The sequence below is a fragment of the Coffea arabica genome, chromosome 1c (assembly GCF_036785885.1).
Source record: "Coffea arabica cultivar ET-39 chromosome 1c, Coffea Arabica ET-39 HiFi, whole genome shotgun sequence".
In the NCBI taxonomy this organism is placed as follows: domain Eukaryota; kingdom Viridiplantae; phylum Streptophyta; class Magnoliopsida; order Gentianales; family Rubiaceae; genus Coffea; species Coffea arabica.
Window position 1 is genome coordinate 44,364,402 of NC_092310.1, and position 23,662 is coordinate 44,388,063.

The 23,662-nt window shown below is 35.0% G+C and overlaps 2 protein-coding genes across 11 annotated transcripts in view; both read left to right on the top strand.

The window, feature by feature from the left end:
* LOC113739189 (uncharacterized) overlaps nucleotides 1–11,845 on the top strand; it is a 29,746-nt gene extending 17,901 nt beyond the window's left edge. For all 7 annotated transcript variants that reach the window (XM_072071430.1, XM_072071482.1, XM_072071415.1 and 4 more), the window contains 11 exons: nucleotides 361–485; nucleotides 593–774; nucleotides 852–1,211; nucleotides 1,321–1,446; nucleotides 2,834–2,899; nucleotides 2,989–4,784; nucleotides 4,887–5,166; nucleotides 6,952–7,185; nucleotides 8,627–9,130; nucleotides 9,352–9,514; nucleotides 11,138–11,845. In XM_072071430.1, the coding sequence (XP_071927531.1) occupies nucleotides 361–485; nucleotides 593–774; nucleotides 852–1,211; nucleotides 1,321–1,446; nucleotides 2,834–2,899; nucleotides 2,989–4,784; nucleotides 4,887–5,166; nucleotides 6,952–7,185; nucleotides 8,627–9,130; nucleotides 9,352–9,514; nucleotides 11,138–11,394 (4,093 nt within the window). In that variant the 3' untranslated portion in view covers nucleotides 11,395–11,845. The remainder of the gene's footprint in view (nucleotides 1–360; nucleotides 486–592; nucleotides 775–851; nucleotides 1,212–1,320; nucleotides 1,447–2,833; nucleotides 2,900–2,988; nucleotides 4,785–4,886; nucleotides 5,167–6,951; nucleotides 7,186–8,626; nucleotides 9,131–9,351; nucleotides 9,515–11,137) is intronic.
* Nucleotides 11,846–16,087: 4,242 nt separating this feature from the next.
* LOC113724173 (uncharacterized) lies at nucleotides 16,088–20,472 on the top strand. Of its 4 annotated transcripts, none has more exons than XR_011824048.1 (4): nucleotides 16,088–16,404; nucleotides 18,684–19,096; nucleotides 19,496–19,732; nucleotides 20,171–20,472. XR_011824048.1 is itself a non-coding variant. In XM_072071490.1 (3 exons), the coding sequence occupies exons 2-3, from the start codon at nucleotides 18,760–18,762 to the stop codon at nucleotides 19,666–19,668; spliced, it is 510 nt and encodes a 169-aa protein (XP_071927591.1). In that variant the 5' UTR covers nucleotides 16,088–16,404; nucleotides 18,684–18,759; the 3' UTR covers nucleotides 19,669–19,850. The 4 variants fall into 4 exon arrangements, 1 of the variants encoding a protein (XP_071927591.1); XR_011824099.1 differs by having other exon boundaries at nucleotides 20,179–20,472; XM_072071490.1 differs by lacking the exon at nucleotides 20,171–20,472 and having other exon boundaries at nucleotides 19,496–19,850.
* Nucleotides 20,473–23,662: the final 3,190 nt, after the last annotated feature.

Sequence of the window (23,662 nt, forward strand, 5' to 3'; positions counted from 1 at the left end):
CAATGCTTGAAAAAGGTTTTATTTGGTGCTCTAAGCACCTAATCTAGTTGCCACTGATACATTTGTCACTGAGTAGGAAAAGAAGTACAAGAAAATGTATTTACACCGTAAAGTGGAAGAAGCTAAAGAAATAACTTCTGTAGGGTAATGTACTACTGCAGCTCGGGTGATGAGCACTGAAACATCAATAGGAGAACCCTTGCTTCTATGGTTAAATAAATTGATGGTTAACCAGACACAATTAAGTTGTATAGATTGCTTAGATTTGCATGTTAAACAGATGAAACATGTTCTAATATTTGATAGATCACTTTTTCTTTTGCCTAATCATGGGGTGGATGCCGTTTGTTATGTGGTCAGGCATCCTGCAGATAACGAGCTCTTTGTGTTCAAATTATTGTCGAAGTACATAACGGAGCCTTTAACAGCCAAGAAATTTGTTGATATCTTGCTTCCACTTCTCGCAAAGAGACTCCGAAACTCTGGTTGAAGATTGCTTCTAACTTTTGCTTATAATTGCTTGATGTATTTTTGTTTCCTTACAACTTCCTATTCTGACTACCAATTTTTTCTTTAAATTTCTCCTTGGCAGATTCTTGTGTTGTCATTTTACAGATACTTCAATCTGTGGTTGAAGTTGTGGGAAGTGAAAATAATTCTAAAATTTTGAGTTCAGTATCTCCCTTGCTTACATTTGCTGGGCTGGATGTCAGGAAGTCCATTTGTGATGTTCTTAATGCTCTTGCTAAAGATGATTCTTCTGTCTTTGTCGTGGTAATATTTATTTTTCTTTCTGGTTCAGTTACAAGGTTATCATTGTCTTTAGTAAACCCCCAGTTTCTTGTGTCTAGGCAAAGCTTCTGAATGAAATGAATGCAACCTCCGCAATGGATATTGGGTCCCTTGATTATGACACTATAATTGGTGCATATGAAAAGATCAACAGGGAGTTTTTCCACACGGTGGGGAAAGAGCATGCACTGATCATTTTGTCTCAGTCTGCATATGACATGTCATCTGAAGAGTTGATCTTCCGGCAGAGTGCATATAGATTGTTGCTCTGCTTTGTTGAATTTGCCTCTGAAATTGTTGAGTCAAAGGATAAATCTGATCAAGGGTGCTGGACTGAAGCTCTTATTCAGCATATTGTAACTAGCTTTCTTTTGAAGCATATGGGAAATGCAATGAATAGGGAAACTTCTGTTCAAAAGGTATAAAGCTTTAAGTCAAAAGTTAATTGTTTTTGGGGGTGCTTGTCTCTGTCTCTTTTCTTAATAAGATGGAAGTATTTGTTTAAAATATTTGTGGGTTTGGTTTCAGCTTTGGATTGATTTACTGCGAGAAATGGTGTTGAAGCTTCCAAAGGTTGCAAACCTCGAATCTTATGGAACTTTGTACAGTCAAGATCCAGAGCAGGATTTCTTCAATAATGTTATTCATTTACAGGTAATTCATGAGTTTGTTTTAACTGGGAAATATATGCACGTCAGAGTTTATTCTTGGTGTTGGGTTCTTGCGTCTTTCCTTTTCTGTTATGAAAATGAATAGCTTTCCTTTGATAGTATGGCTAAATTTCTTGTGTATTACATATATATTTGAGTAAGAATGTTGCAAAAACAGGGTGTCAAATTTAAACGCACTTCTTAGGAGAAAAATACATGTTGCTAGTGCTGTTCCCCCCGCCCCCCTCCTTTTTTTTTTTGTGAAAGTTTATGAGCATAGGAAGATACACAAGATGAACACCATAGAGGGGGTTCTAAGCTGTTATTCTCTATGCATTCACTTCAACTGTTCTACCATGTTCTTCCCTTCCTTAGTGTCTAAAGTATAAATAACTGATTGATGTCCTGTATACTGTGTCTCTTCTATCTTTTCTCATCATATATATGGTTATAGCTGGTTATCTTTGGCTTAGGAGACAATACCAGATTGGAAATTGAAAAGCATTTAAGAAGTAAACCTAAAATGAGAGAAGTTTTGAATATAAGTGATCTAACATAGATGCAACTTGAATATGTCTTTTGTTTATGGCAGAGCAATTAGATTTTTCCACAACTTGGTACAAGTTAAAATCATTTATTGCATTGTAGATTTGATCATTATTGTTCCAATGCTTACGATTAAAAAACATCGCCTAGCTATAGCACGTTAGCAATGGCGAGGGATGATACCTATTCATTGCACCAAGGGGTGCTGTTTATGGCTGTAAACTGGTAGGATCTGAAGTCACAGTTCGAATATTGCTGCCCTGTTCGGATCACCCACTGGGCAGATTTTTGAATTGTCAGTGAATAGACCCTTAATTGGGACATCCTCCCCCTGGATTCTGAATTGGATGGTGGAACAGTAGTGACTCCACATCTGGGTCTATGCTACCTGGTTGGAATTAGTCTATAAATCTGCCATCACTTTGCTTATAGTTGCTTTGACGACGGATTTGATAATCGCTAACTAAAACTATCTTGGCAAAGGGCTTATCATGGTGCTTTGTCAAACTGGCTTAGGTTAATTGTCAGTTGTAAAGTTTAGGGAGCTAGTGGGAAATATTTGCAGTGAGGGAGTTTTTGGATGCTAATTCTAAGCTTACTTTGTAGTTCTTATGTTTTGCTATCGGTAATATTCTGGCCATGCTAGACAACATCTTAAAGTATTGGTACTATTCGATACAAGTAATTTATTTGGAGGTTAAGTGTGCAATTACTTGTTTATGGGTAGCTTTGGACCTCTGTGCGGTTGATTGTATGACATGCATGGTTGATCTTTAGTTTCATTTGAGGCAATTCAGAGATCTAAACGTATTGTCTTCTGATATGTTCACCTTTCCTACATGCAGAAACACAGGCGAGCCAGGGCACTTTCTCGATTTTCGCAGTTCATTAGTACAGGAAATCATTCTGAGGTAATTCTTATATGCTCTATACTGCATCACATCCTACCATTTTCCTGCATTTGCATGACTTTATTTTCTTTGCTGCTGTTGCCTTCCAGGTTGTTAGCACCAAAGTGTTTATCCCACTCTTTTTCAATTTGTTATTTGGTGTACAAGAGGGGAAGGGTGAAAATGTCAGAAGTGCATGTATGGAGGCTATTGCATCAATTGCTGGTTGCATGACCTGGAAACAGTACTATGAACTATTAATGAACTGCTTTCGAGAAATGACTAAACGAGAGAAGCAGAAGGTCATATTGCGATTAATATGCTGTATTCTGGACCACTTTCACTTCTCTGAAACTCCTGCAGAGGGTGTCCTTCGTGCCGAAGCTTTTGAGAGAATATCTTCTAGAGAATTGAGGAGATGCACACAGCCAGCTAAATTTTCTGATATACAGACGTGTATTCAGAAGACAATGCTTCCCAAGATACAAGAATTGCTATCTGATTCTGATAATGTGAATGTGAACATCAGTCTAGTTGCCCTTAAGTTACTCAAATTACTTCCTGGTGAAATTATGAATTTGCAACTTCCAAATATTGTTCATCGCATCTCCAACTTCCTTAAGCATCGCTTGGAGAGTGTTCGAGATGAGGCTAGATTGGCTTTGGCTGCTTGTTTAAAGGAGCTAGGGTTGGAGCACCTACAATTCATGGTCAAAGTCTTGAGGGGCACCCTCAAAAGGGGATCTGAATTGCACACACTTGGTTATACCCTGAATTTTATATTGTCAAAGTTTCTTATCAATCCCATTAGGGGGAAGTTGGATTCTTGTCTTGAAGATCTTTTTTCGGTGATAGAGATTGATATACTTGGAGATGTTTCTGAGCAGAAAGAGGTGGACAAAATTGCTTCAAAAATGAAGGAGACTCGGAAGCAGAAGTCATTTGAAACCCTCAAATTGGTTGCGCAAAACATCACATTTAGAACCCATGCTGTGAAGCTCCTTTCTCTTGTTACAGCTCATCTACAGAAGCAGCTATCTCCAAAACAGAAATCGAAATTGGAGAATATGTTGAATCACATTGCTGATGGAATTCAGTCTAATGCGTCTGTAGATCAAACTGAACTGTTTATATTTGTATATCGCCTCATTAAGGATGGCATAGATGATGTAAATCATGAACGCAAACACGTATATATGTCAGAGGCAGGGAAAGGAGACTGTGATTTGGTGGATAGTCAAATGATTAATTCAGACAGGTTAATAAATCTTGAGCCCAGATATTCTCACTTAATTACTGGTTTTGCACTTGGATTATTGCAAAATCACATTAAGGGCATGAAACTGAACAGAAAAGACGAGGAGCAGCTGTCACTGTTAGACCCTTTGGTTCACTTGTTGGGTGATTGCTTGAGTTCAAAATACGAGAACATTGTGACGACAGCACTCAGATGCCTTTCTCCTCTGGTACGATTACCTCTGCCCTCCCTTGAATCCCAGTCTGACAAGATAAAGAATTCTTTATTGTTTATTGCTCAACGTTCAGCAAATGCTGGCAGTCCTTTGGTGGAGTCTTGTTTGAGGCTGTTGACTGTGCTTCTTCATAACACTGGTGTTACACTTTCAGCAGATCAGTTGCACATGTTAATTCAGTTTCCTTTATTTGTTGACATAGAAAGAAATCCATCTATTGTGTCCCTTTCCCTTCTAAAATCAATAGTGAATAGGAAGCTGGTAGTTCCTGAGATATATGATGTCGTCAAGAGGGTTGCAGAGCTGATGATAACCAGCCAAGTGGAATCAATACGTAAGAAATGTAGTCAAATTTTACTCCAATTTTTGCTTGACTATCATCTGTCAGAGAAACGCTTGCAGCAGCATCTTGATTTCTTTCTTGCGAATCTCAGGCAAGTTTATTGAATTCTTGTAGTGTTTGTGGCAGAGTCATTTGTTGTTGGAGTTGTTACTCTGTTATGACTTCTCATACGGATATTTTGTGTTGGATGCAGATATGAACATTCTTCTGGAAGAGAAGCTGTACTTGAAATGCTGCATGCCATTATAATGAAGTTTCCAGCAAGTATTCTTGATGAGCAGTCACAGACGATATTTGTGCGTCTGGTGGTTTGTTTGGCTAATGACCATGACAACAAAGTCCGTTCCATGACTGGTGCTTCTATAAAGCTGCTTATTGGGCGTGTCAGTTCTCGCTCACTTAAATCCATTCTTGAGTATAGTGTCTCCTGGTATGTGGGCGAAAAACAGCATCTATGGAGTGCTGCAGCACAGGTAAAGTTGTGGACTCTGTTCTATAGGTGAAGTTTTTTTTTTTTTTTTTTTTTTTTTTGTGCTATCAGGAATTATGAGTCTGTTTAATGGAGAAATTTCATTGATGTGGAGATGGGATACAGTTAAGAGAATGAGAAAACCTCAGTGGAAATATATGGATACTTAGTTGAAATACCTTTAGTTGGTTCCATCTGCTGACTAGTGGCGGAGCCAGAAAATTTTCAGTTGGGGCACAATGAAAACAAAGCTCTGCAAATTGTATTGGGCAATAACAAATACACATAGTAAGAAATATGAAGTAGCGGCATGCATTATTATTAAAAATGACAAGGGGGTGTAAGGAACCTACTAAAGTAGAACACGAATTTTTTCTGTATTAAAAAAAATCACCAGTAAGGAGTAAACTAAACTATTAATTTATTGAGGTAGTTTTTGAAACATCTTTAAAGCGATGGATTATGTGTGGTACTTGATTCTTTTATTAAAAATGTTACCAGATCAAATATAGGTACATATTTATATTAATATTTTTTATCAATATCAAGGTAGAAAGAAATTCTTTTACAACACAACATTTGAATTGTACATTTTCTTTTTGTGAGTGGGGCATATTAACAAATTAATTGGGTAAAAAAAAGTTTCTTGAAAATTCTATGCATAGAAATGAAAATTTATGAGATATCTTAAAAAGGCACCACTTGAAAGGATGAATTCCTTGGGGCTTATTTGGTTCATGTATGGGATTAGGGAAGAGATAACGAGATTAGTTCTCCATGGATAATTCATACTTGGATGTCTCATATAATTATTTCTATTTTGGTTAGTATTGGATTATTCATTGGATATCCCATAAAAAGTCCAATTTTATGTTTGGTGAGAGTAGCTTTAATCCAGTGGGTACCCTTTTTAGTGCAAAATAGCTTAAAAATGATAATGTTTCTTATCACATCAATTTGTCATCCTAGGATAAATAATACCACCTCCCCCATGGATTATTTTATCCCATGGACATGGCATTATTCTGGCTAACAAAGATGATTGATCCCGTGTATAAATCCAACTAAATGGATGACATGGGTTGGTATTCCAATCCTGCATCATCCCATGAACCAAATGGATGTTTTGTGTTACTGCTTCAAATATTCCAGGAAAAAAGTGAAGTTGGAGCAAAAGGATTTTCCTAGCTTGCTTTGTCAAACTACGATGTATAATTTGGAGAACTTCTGACACAATACTTTTCCAAACCTACTTCGCGTCAAAATTGCTGAACTAAAGTTACCCAATTTGTCCTATATGAGAGAACTAAGAAGAATGAAATTCTTTTCACTACGGACTTGCATAGTTGGAATGCATCTTGGTTAAAGAGTTCACTAGACTGCCAAATTTGACACATGCAATAAGACAGTGACTGTCTGGTGGCAGAAGCTCTCTCTCTTTCTCTCTCTCATGTTAATCACAACAAAACATAATGAGGAACTTGTTGGCATGGGGGGCATTGGCTAAGTTTCAATTCTAAACATCATCATTTAGCAGGCAGCCTTCGACCCTTTCAGGTTACCTGTGTCTAGTTGGACTCATGAACAAGCCATATACATATTGTCCTTTTTGCATATAGCAATCCTTCAGTGTAAGGGCTCAAGTCTTTATGAAATCTGTTACATATTTTTAATTCCTTTAGATATAATGTATCTTAGATAGCTTTCCTGAAGTATTTGCTGACATGCTTTTCAGATTTCTTTTTACCCCCCCCCCCCCGCGGCCTGATTGCATTTCTCCCTTGTGTAGGTACTAGGGTTACTGGTGGAAGTTATGAAGCAAGGATTTCAGAAACATATTAGTGATGTACTGCCAATGATGAGAAGAATTCTTCAGTCTGCTGTCAATCATATTGCTATTAGCCAACTGAATGTCTCCAATGAAGCAGGGGTTCCCTTGTGGAAGGAAGCTTATTATTCACTGGTTTTACTGGAGAAGATACTGAACCAATTCCAGAAACTATGCTTTGAGAAGGATCTTGAGGTACATATTGCTTCAATATGCACAAGGATGTGTGTTAGTTTGTGTGTTTATGTGAACAGTTTTCGGGGAACAACTCTTTAAATTCACTTGAATCTTTTTATAGTGAGAAGAACAGCGACAACACAGGGCACAACTTTTATCATCCTGCTAGTTGACTGCATAGACCATGAGATATATCATCCTGAGAATTTTTTATGGAGTCTATGGATGTTAATTAGTATGTCTATCACATTGGAAACTTGAAAATATGTCAAATTTGTAAGGATTTTTTTTTTTGGGGTAAAAGATGATTCTGTAGATTTCTCTTATCCTTCGCAGCTATAAAAGAACATACTCTAAAAAAGTGTGTTGTTATCGAGCTGATGGATGATAAGTTATATGTTAAGGTTTTTCTTTTCGTCAAGTATCATACCAAGAAACCGTTAACTTTTGGGCGATGAAGCCATAGGAAATTTTTAGGTGGATTATTTGAATGTCTGATTTTTGTTTTCTTTTTTTTTCTTTGTTCAGTTATTACAGCTATTTTGGTTTCTTTGACCTTATGCTACCTGCAATTTTGGTGTCTAGTATTGTCGAACCAAACAGACATTGTCCCTCATAGTGAATTTGAATTATTACTATGCTGGTTCCTTTTTTGTTTATTTTTAAGATTAATTGCAAGACTTTGAAGATTGTAGATGTTTCTGGTTTTCTTTGGAGAAACAAGTCCATAACTACCTTGTCTATTAAGCCTTGATCATGGATGCCTTATGTTAGTCTGCATCTAGAGAAGAGGAGGACCAAAAGGGAGAATTTGAAAATTTCTCTCTCACAATGACTTTCCTATTTTGTGTTTGTTGTATGTTCAGTTTTAGATCTTAATATGTCTGCAAGTGTCAGACATGCAAGTTGAACCATGTATCTGGCACCTAATACTGACTAGTATGAGATTTTTCATTGGAGTACTTGTAAAGAACATCTTCTCTTGTTGCGTAGAGGTCTTAATGAAGGCACTTGACGATATATTTTTATCTCTGCTGCCGCTTTTGTAATGGAGAAACAAAAGGTAAACTTTGTAAAGATAAATGAAGTTAGCCAATGGCCTGTTGGCTTGACCTATTCTGTAATGCCAACTTTTGATTGGTGAAATTACTGATTTAATCTGTCTGCTAGATATATTATCATTATCTTTTCCATTGTAGTTTTATTGTCTGTATTCTCTTCCCTACATTTATCTTTTCCTGTTCCCAAAAGAAAGTTCCTTGTTTACTTCCTTTCTGTCCATTGAATTATACTCAGAAGATGCTCGATGGCTTCCATTAGGAAGTTGAGTTGAACCTCTTTAAAGATGACAATAGCCAAATTGTGCTGACATTAGGAATCTTTGAGGTTTCCCTTTATGTTTTCGTTATCCTTTATGGTGATGATCTTATAGACGTCTTCTACATATGGTTTCTTACAGGAGATATGGGAGATGATCTGCGAGTTCCTATTGCACCCACATTTGTGGTTGCGAAACATATCAAGTCGTTTAGTGACATTGTACTTTACACACGTAACTGAATCTTGCAGAGAAGCATGCTTTCTCATGAGACCAACTAGACTTTTCCACATAGCAGCCTCACTTTGCTACCAACTGAAAACACAGCCACCAGATGATGCTGCCAGCACCTTGATTACGCATAACCTTGTCTTTACAATTTGTCATTTGCATTCGCTCCTACGACAGATTGAATATGTTGATTTTCCAAAGTTCTGGTCTCAGCTTGAAGATAAAGAGCAAGGTTGTTTTCTTAAAGCTTTCCATATGCTGGATTCAAGGAAGGGAAGGGGCACATTAGCATATCTTACCTCTGACCTTGGTGTGCCACACAGTGAACAGAAAAATAAGCCCCAACAATACTTTATTGTTTCTTATCTGCTCAAAAGAATGGGAAGGATATCTCTGGCAATGGAGACTATACAGGTGCACTGAATCTCAAAACTCTTCATTTGTTTATGATGTTCGCATTCTTCTTGTATTTGTAGAATTTGTAAGAGCGTAGTGTTTAGCATTTATGGAACATCTATGAGAACCTTTTTGCATTACGGGTCTGTTCAGGTCAAATTACCATGTTTTCAAATTTCAGTATCTTGGAATTCCTTTTTTTTTTAAATTTTTAAATTCCGTGTGATGTTTTTGTGCAGATGAAAGTTGTATTCCATTGTTTCAAGTTGATCTCACCAACACTTCTTGGAGAATACAAGAATACAACACTGGTCCTGGAGGATAGTGGGCAAAATTATTCTTACCAGATGCTGGTACCTCTATACAAAGTCTCTGAAGGATATGCCGGTAGAGTTGTTTCAGGTAAATTCTTCTGATACCATTACTTGACAGAGGTGCATTATCCATCTTTTCCCACCTGCCTGCCCTCCAAATGCCATGACTCTACACAGTCTGTCTTTCTCCCCATCTCTACCCTGTTTCTTTATTGCTTATAATTGCAAGGGTTACAAGTCCGAAGCTTGTTTGCATTATTCTGATACTTATATTCAGAAAAAATCAATGTTATTCTTGCCATGTGAAAAATATAGGAAGTGCAGTTGTCAAATTGCTAGCTAGATTATTGTTCCTCGATATAAAAAGACTAACAAAATATACGTTCTTAGTCTGATCATATTCTTCTTGTTTAGGTGCATTGTGTACTTCATTGTGAATTTTGTCTAGTTGATTGAAATGATTTTCTTGCGGTAGCAATCTTTTCTGGTTGATGAGTCTTAAGTTTTTTCCTGTCTTTTTCTTTACTATTGTCTTGCATTATTTTACTCCTGTATGATTTATGATGGGTTTCCTTTATCTGGAAAATTTTCCACCAGTGTTAAATTTTGATGAACTCAAGAATTGGCATAATGGTCCCCTATGCCTTACAGATTTATCGTTGTATTCAATCTTTACGGATTTTTCCTTGTGTTTAGGATCCATCCAGTTGCACGTCTTTGATTACCTTCAAATGTCTGTAGTAGTTGTAGTAGTTTTTTTTTTTTAGGTATTGAATTTCTTGTTGATTAGATGTGTTTGGGAAGCAAACTTTTCATTAAACTGCGTGACTTGTAAATAATGGTTGTTGACATAATTTATTGGTTCGTAATAAAGTGCTGAGTAGCAATATAAACAGTTGTTATGTTGCTTGTTTTCTGTTTCATACAGCTGGATGTCATGGTATTGACTCCTGAAACTTGAAAGAGGATCTCTGTCTTAAAAATAGCAAAGATATTCATTAAATAGAATTAATTTGTTTGAGTCCGAATTTATATGGGAAAAGTGATGGTTGTAGGTGTTAGTTTCATGTTAGACGATATCTTTTTTTTTCCCTTTTTAATCTGATTAATAAAGTCATCTTCCCTGCACCAGGACAATTAAAAGATGGAAATTACTTAAAAGTCCGTATTTGAATGAATCATGACAATTGTTACACACTATCTACTTGAAATTCAATGTGCAATATGGTCGGAAAAGATTTTTCCTACTCTCTCTAAACTGATGTATTTTCAATGTTTTCTTGCTTCCAGTGGTTTATCAAATAACGTTCAATTCACCTATGGGGAGTGCAAAAGTAGGCATTGGAGATTTGCTGTGTGAAAAAATTTTGTTCTGGTTAATTGGAAGGCGTTGTTTTGTGAAATAGATTGCTTTCTATTCAAAAAGTTAACAATGAAACAAGTTTGTCTAGTACCTGTGATAGTCTTTAAGCATCAAATCATGCCTGTGCTGGGAAGCCATACAAACCAAAAAGGTTTTGTGGGAAGAAAAAGAAATATTACCCTGCATCTTGATGGCTTCAAATATACTCTCACAAGCATGTGTTTTTTTGGTTCAACGGGAAAATGAAGTAAATGGATCTCACCTTGCAAGGTTATCTGTAATCACTTTTGCTCGCTGATGTTCTTAAAACACAGTATCTTTACATCATTATTCAATAATCTCTGGCAGATGATATGAAGCAGTTAGCACAAGAGGTTTGTGAAAGCATTCGAGATAACATGGGAATGCAGAACTTTGTTCAAGTTTACAGTCAAATACAGAAAGATCTCAAAGCAAAGAGGGATAGGAGGAAACACGAAGAAAAGCTCATGGCTGTGGTTAATCCTGTTCGAAATGCTAAGAGAAAGCTGAGGATTGCAGCTAAGCATCGTGCGAACAAGAAAAGAAAAATAATGACTTTGAAGATGGGAAGATGGATGCGTTGAAAACTGTAAAGACTGGCATACATGCGGGTGATCAGACGTATCTGAATCACAGGACTGGTGCCATCACTTTTGGAATAGATGCTTTTGTAAAATTCCTGGCTCAAAGGCATGTATCCAGCAACTGGCTTGGATGGGCGTGAGGAGTGTTGCCTGGTGCTTATTGCCCTGCAGGGGCGGAACATTTTCAATTTCAGGTAAAATGAGCTGAGAAGACATTTTCTGCATCATGCAGGCGTCTGGTTTCAAGTGTTATACGTTATACGACCATGTTGAGTTTACAGAAAAAGTTTTGGTAGCGTAAATTGTGGTAAATGCAACTAGGGTTTAGTAAAAAAGTGAAATATCTTTTAGAATTTAGCATACTTGGGCAAATGTATCTTTAGATATCATGCATTTGTTAACCTCGATACTTTCATAGTAGTAATGATATTTAGCAACATCCTTAACTAAATAGTTACTGCAGTGAGATCAAAGGCACGAGCAATTGCACTACAACAGTTGATTGGAGGGTCATATGATTTGTCTGATTCGTCTGTGTTAGATATTAAAACATCTCTTCTACCTTATGTCGCCTCAACTAAGTGCATGCAGAAGGAAATATATCAAGTTAATTTCTTCATTGTGTTTTTACATGATAAATGCAACTACTGGTTCTTGGTCTAGCGGCCACCAAAAGGAACTAAAGCTCCTCACTGGACACTAGTCAAGGGGTTCAACTACTTGATTGCGTTTCCTATCTAGATTTTAGTTTGGCCGAAGGTTATTTTACTCCTTCGTGCCTTTCAATAAATTAGATAGATTCATCCTTATTCCCCTTTTTTCAGTACAGGACCATTTATAACAATGTTGTACTTGAATTTGTATTAAAAAAAATTGATAAATGCAAGCAAAAGACATTCCATGAGAATGGAGAAAGTGAAAAATGTTTCCTATCATCTTACAGGTATGTTCTGACATCCTAATTGTGCTCGGACCAAATTCTCAAGGACCTAAAAGTTAGAAAAGAAAAATGATATTCCTTCCGTCCCACTTTAATAGTCTTGGTTCTTTTTTCACACGGTTTAAGAAAAAGTAGTTAATTTTGTTGGAACAATCAATTTAGGTAGCTATTTTCTTAAAATACCTTCATATTAATTAGAGTACAACTTTATGAGAATTTGAATTGATAGTAAAAAAAGAATAAACTCATTGAATGGGGTAGGTTTATACTAACGACAACTTATATTGAATAACCGTATGTTAGGAAATTTAAAATACAACTACATTTTTCAATTGGAAAGTAGACTACAATTTGGGACAGACGAAAAGGGAAAATAGGACTATCAAAGTGGGACGGAGGGAGTAGTAAATTAGATTGACACTACATAAGGATAACCGTCAAGGTATATACTGATTAAATGAGAAAATAAAAATTAAGATATGTGAATATGAGGGATTAGGAGGGTCCTGAACGCTTTTGTGTGAGATTTGCTTGTTTTTAGTTCAAAATCTTCTTCTCAAGAAGACATTATATTGAATTATAGTATGTTATTTGAAACATCATTCAAACTGATTATTGTAACACTTTTTGTGTGTGTGTGTGTGTGATGAAAAGATAGTTGAAAACATAAATAAATTGATTGAAAAATGTATTTATTATGCAAGTAAAATAATATATCTGAAAGAAAAACTTAGATTTTATTTTCTAATATTTTCCTATTTTAAATTCTGTAATTTTTGAGAGAAAAGAATAGGATTTGTTTGTAAGAATGACCCAAAAACGAAAGTTGGACGCAATTAGGCGCAATGAGCACCAATTACACTTTGATAATCAACATTCTTAGCTTGCCTGCTCAGTGCATGAGCAACTCTAATTCCTTCTCTTTTCACCCAAACTAAATCCAAAGGGACTAAACAAGATCCAAGAAAAGTATGCAACATTTTTCAAATTATGTTGTCCCATAACTCATTATGATGAAAAGCTAGGCTTCCAGATTGTAGATCACGAATATAAGACAGACACTTTCTTCATATTCTATTCATAGCAAGAGAGATTTTAAATCCCTTATCAATCTGTAGAAGACGCCTATACAATCAAAGGTTTAGAAAACACATAGTCCTTGCTAGAAGCAATAATAATAGAAGTTGGCATTCATTTTTATCGTTGCAAGCTCTATAAACCTGTTGCAAGCTCTATAAACCTCTGAAGTCCAGTACAGCCCATGCACGGTACGCCGATATTTTCAGGGACTAAGGTGGAGAATTTGAAGTCTAGCACACTGAAAATAGTCACAAGAATATAGTATGTAAACTTCATACACTTCCCATGTTTGTTCCTATTGTGTTCCTTTAATTTTCCTTTTGGTGGAAAGTGAAATAAGTTATGAACTAGACGATGCTGGTGATAGTGTTCTTTAGGCATGGATATTATTAATCATCGACTCTGCTGCTAGACATGTCGTCTGTTTCCTCATTTATCGAGTAGTATCTGGATTTTGCATGTTTCAATTGTGAAATCCAATTATTGATGGAAAGTCAGTAAGCACTTGTTTCAACCTTGAAAATTTGAGAAATCCATAGGCCATGTAAAACTGTTGAAATGCAAAAGTCAGAACGTATACCTTTCCATGTTTATCCATATATTTCTCATGGTCTTTACCTTGTTCTGAATCTAGAAACATTAATTAGCTTATTTCTAGCCGAGTACTAGATTACCAAGCTTACTTTTATACTTAATGTATACCGAAATTTGGACCCTATTAAAGTTGAGCCTTCTGAAGGGTCCACGTTTTTTCTCGATTGCCTAGTTGAATGGAGAGTAAACGTGGACCCTTCAGAAGACTCAGCTTTAACAGGGTCCAAACTTCAGTATACATTAATTTCAATCTCTGCAATTTGTTGAACATTGGACTTGTACTGCACCACCCCAAAAAAAACTTTAGAATTTAAAAAAAAAACAATTCCATAATACTCTCATCAACCAATAAGGAAAAAAAATGAACAACTTGAATAAAAGGAACTGCAATTTTTCATATGCATACAAAAATATTAAGAAAGATAGGTAGCTTACAACAAATTTCTTGCTTCCCTTGCCTGTGTTTAGAGACTTTACGGCTCGAGCGTCCGCGGGCATCGCCATTGATGCCTCTATCCAAGCTCAATCTCTGGAAAAGGGAGGGAGAAGGGGGGAGGGTTCAACTTTAAGAAGTTAGCTAACTACCGACTTCAGAAGTTGAGAGGAGGATTTAAGGTTTTTAGTTTATTGTTGTTCCTTTTTGACCTTTTTCTTTTTGTTTTGATTTTTTGTCAATTAACTTATTCATATATTTTTCCATCCGACATGAAAAATTAGGTTTTATTGAGGTTTTACCGACTTTAGGCAAATTAATAGAAATGGACCCTTCAAATCCGTACAAGTCCAGTCCTCTTTTGATCTTTGTTAAAATTTTGAAATTTACAAGCAGTTAGGCAAAGAAGGAATTACGTTTAGCTTCGAAAATAATTGTAAAAAAAAGATAATAATTATACTTTTTGTGAGGATTTTGTTCTATGTAAATAGGTTAATCGTTTTCTTAAGTGAAAGGAATCAAGCATCTTCTACTTATAAATCTTCTTATTTAGTAGCAAAAAAAAAGACTAATCTAATAAGGTTTATGTACCTTATTACAGGTTTCTTATTTACAGGTTTCTGTACCTTTTCCAATTTGACAAAATTACGTTAACCTCCCATAAAGTTATCGTAATTATAAAATCATTCCCAATTAGGCAATTATATTTTGGACAATATAATTTTGTCAAAAAAAAAATCCTCTTACATCATAAATATAATTTTCAACTAATTTTTTATTTTACATATATCACATCATTATTTTAAATAATCTTATATGGCATTATTTCAAATAATCTTATATTTTTCAAATATCAAGTATGTAAGAGTAGTGTGTTTTGAAATATCCAATTATATCCAACATATTCTTTCAATAAATCTTATATCCAATTATAGTTCAAGTTATTTACTTATAAAGTTTTGGATGTTGAATTGCTTTTTTATACTTGATACTGCTTGTATTTAATTAGATTAGTCTTTTTTTGCACATTATTAGATTAGGCTTTTTTGCTACTAAATAAGAAGATTTATAAGTAGAAGATGCTTGATTCCTTTCACTTGAAAAAACGATTAATCTATTTACATAGAACAAAATCCTCACAAAAAGTATAGTTATTATCTTTTTTTTATAATTATTTTTGAAATTAAACGTAATTCCTTCTTTGCCCAACTGCTTGTAAATTTCAAAATTTTAACAAAGATCAAAAGAGGACCGAACTTGTACGGATTTGAAGAGTCCATTTCTATTAATTTGCCTAAAGTCAGTAAACTCAATAAAACCTAATTTTCCATGTCGGATGGAAAAATATATAAATAAGTTAACTGACAAAAAATCAAAACAAAAAAAAGGTAAAAAAGGAATAACAATAAACTGAAAACCTTAAACCCTCATCTCAACTTCTGAAGTCGGTAATTAGCTAACCTCTTAAACAATGTTTTCAAACGGGGGCCGGACCGAACGGTTCGACCGGTTCGATCGCAATCTGGCCATGTATTCGATCCGGTTCATAGCTTGTGTTGATTTGGACCAAGAACCGGTCAAACCCGTAAAAAATCGTTCAAACCGTTAATATTGGATCGAATGGTGAACCGCGATTTTTCAATTTTTGAGTCACAGTTCAATTTTGATCGAAATTAACCTAATCTTCAGTTCACTCTTCAGTCTTCGCACTTTGTAACCTTCGCTTCGGTCTTCCTGGCTCCTTCTTCCTCTCTCTGCAATTGCCGAAATTGCCTTGCCCAGTTGCCTTATGCCTGCCATCTCTATTTCCTTCTCCCCTTAATGGCTCAACCCTAATCCCTTCTCCAAACTCCAATCTTGATCCATAGCAATCAGCAAAAAGGAAGCACCGAAGCATGAAGTTTTTCTACTCACCGCTGGAATTGTAAGCCAAAAAAAACTCTGTAATTGAAGCTTATATCAGGTTCGTTTATCTTTTTTCCCTTTTTTTTTTCCTTTCGTTGTTGATTACTGGGTTTTGGTTATGCTCCCTCCCGTCCCCTCGCCTTCAGCCATCACTTTGACCCCTTCCCTAGCACTGCTACTTCGGCCTTTACCTCTCCTATCTTATAAGACAGTAGTCGGTGCCAAAGAGATAGGAAATCAGGGAAAAACAAAAAAGATAAAGAGGCAAACGATGGATAGAAAAAAAATAGTAAATGAAGGATTAAAGGAGCTGGAGTAGTTTATTAATTTATTTCTGCAATGAATTTGGTTGTTGAAAGTATAGGAACCCTACAAATATGGAGTCCATGCTGCCGCCTAACTTGCAATAGATCATTATTGCATAGAATTTCAGTTTTGAAAAACATATTTGCTCAATTGCAGGTGTATTTCAGGGGTTTGGGGTTTGGTTGAAAGTTTATTCCCAAAGAAAAATGTTGGAGAAGTGGCAGATTTAACAAGGGTAACTGGTGCTTTGTGGAGGCTGTCTATGTTTTAGGTGGAAGGACGGTTTGGTAAAGAAATCCATACAAAAATCTACAGTAACATGACAGATGAAAGTTGTCAAAATGTTAACCTTGTCAAGTTGATCAACTTCTGTTTTCCCATTGAATAGTGGCTGCTTCGCTGAACCAGATAAAAGATTTTAATTATCTCAACTAAAAAAGACAATAGTGCTTAAAACTACGCTCACCTATACCACAAAGTAACCACCAAGTGAGTATATGGTTTCAAAGGGCTTCCATATTGACGTGCTAATCCAAAGTCACAGTGCTTCAACTCACCACAATTATTTAAAAGTATATTTGATGTCTTTAAATTTCTACGCAAAACCCAGTTATCGTGAAGATACTTAACACCCTCAAGAAGCTGAAGCATGAGGCACTTAACTTCACTCTGGCTAAACGGTTGTTTCATTGTCTCCATTAACCCCTTCAGATCTTTTGGTGACAGTTTCAGTTCCCAAATACGAATAGTCTTAAGCATCATTGATTCTACTAAAATTATTGCAATGCATCATAATCATTTTAAATTTACAATTGATCCACTATAACGTGTCTCGAATAACTAGTAGCACTAATGTTCATAGCCGTGCATCACTAGGTGTATATTTTAGTTTTGGCAATTATTACAAGACTAGGATTATCTTTTGCTAAGGTGTATACAAGACTAGGATTATCTTTTGCACCACTATGGCTTTTTTTTGAAACTTTTGCATGTATGATTCTCTATATAAAGTTTCTAAGTTTTTGCTCTAAGTGCGTCATTCTCCATTTTTTTCTTTGTAAAGATAAAACACATCCAGATAATTCAAAGTGAAAGCAACATAAGAAAATCCATTAATTTACAGTACATGTAGTTCAAAAAATATTATACCTATATTTGGTTTCTTTTGTTATGAAACCAAAATTTTATTTAGTTGGATAACAGCTTTAGGTCTACTCAATTGCTATTGCTCATCTTTAGTTGGGTATGGTCAATTCTTGAAAAACCTTCAATAATATAAGTTAGTTAGGTATTAAAACAACGTACCTTCAAAATGTAATGAAAATTAGCAACATAGAGATGAGATAAATCAAAACAAAAAAGTAGCCAATAGTTTTGGTCATAAAATTTTAAAGTTTTTTCTTTTTTGGCCAAAAAGATGTTAAACAAAGCAATAAGAATAAATTTAATCTTATAAATTGAAGGTACATATAGTTACTAATAAAAAATAACCTCATTACTAGATCCTTCTCCCTCGAGTGAAATCCACGACTTTTTTTAGAGTAAAAAAGAGACGAAAAAAAGGGAATCAACTGACAAGTATTTAAAGCTTGAATGATGCACAACTTGACACTATCTAACATAATTTTTAGTTCTCATTGAAAATATAAAAATTATGTTAGATAGTGTCAAGTTGTGCATCATTCAAGCTTTAAATACTTGTCAGTTCATTCCCTTTTTTATTACTATAATTTAAACAAATTGCATTTAACTGAACATCAAGAATATTAAACATTCATGTTTGTTTGTAGCCGTCGCCCTTTTTTCTTCTGTTCTAACTCGAGCGCTTTACTAGAGATTAAGCATGTCGCGAACAACAGAGAAAGCGAGAAGTGGGAAACTTTCCTTTAGCTGTATTTTTGGAAAGCATGAAAGAAAAACAACAGGAAACCTCGTGGTGTGCTTCACGCAAATGGATGGTTATGCGGATCCCATGTTTTATTCTTTCAAGTCTTTTTCAATTCGGAAATTGATTCACCATTCTTCAAGCAGGCTTAAACCGAAAGAGGAGTTTGTCTGGCGTGAGATAAAGGATGCATCTGATGCATGCACCCCACATTACTTTGCTATGAGTTTGATTCAGGCTGGAAGTTTGGTCTATCCTGTTGGTGGTGTGAAGGGCAATGAGGAAGAGAGGCACTTGTATGAGCCAGGCAGCTTACCCCGAGAATTCAGTTGCATCTCTCTCTCAACTCCTCTAGAAAACTCTCGAGCAGAGATTAAGTGCCCAATGCATGGGGCAAAGTATTTCCCCCTTATAGAGGAAATTGATGGTCGCATCTATGTTCTATCTGGGCCCCTGCCTAGCTATGGATCTCTTGATATAGTTGACATCGGCTTTGAGGTTTATTATCCTTTAGAGGATAGGTGGGTTGATCTGTCGATTCCTCCTTTTCTCAAAAAAGGTAGTTACTCCACTATGTTTAGGGGCTTCTTTGCATATGTAGTGATTGGTTCAAGGTTGTGTGTTTTGACTAGGGAATATGCGTGTGCTTTTGACACTGTGTAGTGGGAGTGGGAGGCTTGTGAGTTATTTTCTGATTTCCCGCTTCAACCTGCCGAACAATATGTGCGACACCTAGATGGTTGCGGTCCTCCATTTCCTTTTGAGAAAAAAGCCATCCTATATAAAGACAATATCTTGTTGTGCACTATGCCTGCCTTCTATCCTCCTGTCTGTGCCTTTCAAATTTGTGATGAGAAAGCAGTAAAAATGTCACTTTTATTGGATGGCATGCCATGTGGAGTTGCTGTTGATCTTGTTGATTTAGGAAATGATTACTTTGTTGTAATGCTTTTTGAAGACAAAACAGATGGATGTGCCGAAGATCTGACAATTGTCACTTTCAAGCTGCTTTCAGAAAGAGGGGGAGATGGAGCTCTGAGTTGTGCATTGATAAGTACAAGGACTTGTAATGCAATAGAGAATGGCTCTACTGTGCGTCCCATCTATTCCTTCATATTGCGAGTTAATTAAGATTCCATGAGAAGTATGAAGGGCTAGCATAGCTAGAGCTGAAGCTGATGATCATGAATAAAAGGCAAGTGCAAAAAATGCTACAACTAGCAGCTTTCATGGTAAAAAAAAAAAAAAAACATTCATGTTTGTAATGAATAAATTCAATAGAAAAAAAAAATTTCTTGGTTGACAATTGCAAATCGAAGCGTTTCATCTTTAGTATATATTCTAACAAAGTTTAAATAGAACTCTCATGATTCTTCTCTTTTGGATGAACATAGACACTGTATAGTTATTACATTGGTAAAATAACACTATTAACGTAAGGTAGTTATGTATTTATTTATGTACTTAGCCAACAAAGAATCTAAAATGTAAGGAAAAAATTGAGAGTGAGATTTTTTCAATAAAAGACAATTTACAAAGTTCCCTATAAGGCCCAACTTAATGTTGATGGTATTTAAGTCTCTTTTCATGCCCATATCAATATATAAGGATTCTTGTTTTTCTGATGCTTTAGTTCGGCAGATCTGGAATATAGTTTGGAACGGACACTTTCAGCTACAGCACAACTACAGGGAGGTGAATTCTGCAACCGATGCCCTAGCTCGTCAAGCAAGCGCAGCTTATTCATCGGTCACTTACTGCCCTCGAAGTTTGCCAGGACGAGTTAGAGGCTTTGTTAGCCTGGATAGGATGAATTTCCCTTACCTCAGAGTTTAATTGCTATGTGCTCCTGCATTTTCTAGTGAATAAAAATGGATGGTTTAAAAAAAAAAAAAAGGATTCTTGTTTTTCACAAGTAGAGCTGCAATTCAAATATTAAGATGGAACAAAACGAATTAAAAAAAATAGGTAGCAGAATTTATAAGATGAGAAAAGGTTATTTTGTTTAATAAATTTTAGCTTGTAACTTGTATTCATGAACTTTAAACAAGATTTTTTTTTCATTACCAATTTATATATCTTTTTCAAGGACAACTAACTAATTATGTGAACTATATATTTAAATAATAGTTTATGAAACATATTTAACAATACCCAATATATGAACCTTTTGATTGTTGAAGATATCATTTACCTTGAACTTTCATAACATTTTATTAGTTTCTCAATAAAATTTTAAATTTTCAACGAGGTAGTGAAGTCAATTAATTTTTTGCTTAATTAGGTCATCACTATTTTCAAAGTTTAATTTATGGCATTCTTGTGCATATCGGAAATTAGTCCTACATTTAAGAGGCATTTACTAATTTAAGTTATTAGATTATCAAGCAATGCTCAAGGAACTATGAAAAGTTTACTTCTTTGAAAAGCATTAGTTTACCACTATTTTTGGCACATTAACTAGTTACTTAATGACTCTTTTGTTTTTCATAGAATTTGCATTGTTTTGATATTTACGCATGATCATTACATTTTCATATGTGAAGAAAATGTGCACCTGCAATGTGAAATGCACATAAATACTCCTTAAGTCAGTCCTCCATTCCTTTTTTTCCAAGAATAAGAAAACGTTCTTAATGAGATTGAAACTCAACTGAACAAGCAAGTAATCAATCTCATTCTAGCCCAAAAAATTTAATATGAGGAGAAACAATTAGTCTATCAACATTACAGTGCTCCCGATCAATTAGGTTGCAGAATTATTTTGACATCGTATAGTCTCATGCATAATGGTCTAAGTACTAGACTATCATGTATCAAAATTATTCTACCTACATAAGAATAAGTGATAACAAAAAATATCTTTTTTTTGGCAACAAAAACAAAAGATACTGTTTAGCCTCACAATGCCAATCACCATTTTTTCACAGTCACTATTGGGGTTCTCCAGCGGCGAATTCAGAGCCCGTGGCAGATCCGACATGAGGTCCGGCAGATTTGGCAGTTAGTCGAGGATCCTACTCGATTCTCACACTGCTATAGGGAGGCTAACACAGTAGCTGATGCGTTGTCCAATGTGGGTGTATCTCATCCTGAGCAGCATGTAAAAGTCTATGACTACTTTCATATGTTTCCGAGGTTGGCCCGCGAGGCAATCAGACTGGATAGATTAGGAATGCCTTATGTTTGGAAATTTAGGCGTATGTAAGAGGAACTTATTGCTTGTCTCTATGGAAAAAAAAGTATAAAAAAAACCCAATATTAGTTATCAATATTAGTTTGTACTTTTGTAGTTTTTCTCATGAAGTCGAATCATATTGAGCTGTATTATTTAATGAAGTTCAGTTGTTTGTATTTCTTTTAGTGCTCCTATAGATAATAAGAGAGTTAATGACACATAGTGTTTTGATTATTTGAGATTGTCTGTTTGATTTTCATTGAAATTTGATTGACGAATCGATATTTTTGGATTTTTTTAATATTAATATTAAGTACATAATTATGCAAATGACTTGTGATCTTCTTGTTAGGATTATCTAAATGAATATGAACTATTTTTTTTCTCATGTTTCTCATTTGTCTTTAGAGCATCTACTTTTTTACATTGATATTTTTTATAATCTTACTCATTGATGAACATTTTTGTCATTGTTATAAGCACGAATTTTCGTACAAATAATAATTGAGCATGCAACAAAGGTTTGACAAATAGTTGTAAGTAGGGAAGTTTTCAATCTTAATTACTAATATTATCAATGGAGAATATATCATTCATTTAATTAGGACCATAATTGAGATGTATATGCAACAAGTCTAGTTATTAAATAGAATTGTAATTTGGGTATCAAAAAAGTTCTTATACTCCATGCACCAACCTATGATATGTACATAATGAGTGTAGTTATTAGATGCTTATCATGGAGCGACAATGTGATGAAAATTAAAAAAAAATTAACTTTCAAGTTCCAACATATAAATGACATGAAAAGAAGGATAAAATTTCAAAACCAAAGGAATCTATATAGAAAAGATGTCAACTATTTTTGTGTTTGGTCTAGAAGAAACAAGCTAGTCAATTCAATTTTTGTGTTGTTCTTGAGGCCTCATAAAGAAAAGAAGTTGACTGTGGCATCACATTTTGGGTCCTTCAGGAAAGCTAGCTAAAAACTAAATACCACTGCAATTATCATAGGAAAATATAAACAAGTATTGCGAGCACTACTAGATGAAAGATGCATCTTACTAAGTCCCTAATCTTCTGCAATGGGAAACAAAAGGTTTTGCAATCAATAATTTAATACGTGACAAGAACGGAGATTAGGATAGATTAAATTATACAATCTGCCAGTGGCGGAGCTAGAAAAAATTTTCAATGGGGGTAAAAGCAATATTAAAATTTTTTACCTACTCTTTTTTTAGCTTTTTAAGCAAAAAAAAAATATTCACCAATAAGTTGAAATGAGAAGCCTTTTTTTTAACTTACTTCAAATGGAACTTTGTAATCGATATATCCTTTTAAAATATTAGTTCATGAACTAACTTAGAGAACCACGTAATTCTTTCACTTTCTTCGTAAAAAAACTCCGGGGGCACACTTGAAATTATATCGAAATTTTATACGTATTATAGGAATTTAAGGGTTACAGTGGGGGCCTGTACCCCCAATGCCCCCACCTTAAATCTGCCACTATAACCTGCAGTGAAAAACATCCAAAGAAGATGTCAAAATACTCTTTTGATCTAGTCAGGTATGTATATCTGCTAACCCCTTATACAGCCTTTGTAACCTCCCCTTCCTATCGAATAGGATAGATTAGGTTGATAAGTGTATATTTTGAGTAATTTAAGTATGTTTTATTACTTAGTTTTGGTATGTTTTATTCATTTTTATAGCTAATTAACTAGGTTTCTAATGAAGTTTACATTTTGTGGTTCAAAGTGTGAAACATTGCATTTTTATGGACTAAAGTGGTGAAAATTTCATGTATTTGTAGGTTTCAATTATTCAATCATCAAATGCAGTAAATTAAGAAGATATTTGGAGGATTGTTGATAAGTTGAAATGAGTTAAAGAGAATATGAAGTACACAATGATCAAAAGATTGAAATGCAATCAAGTATAAAA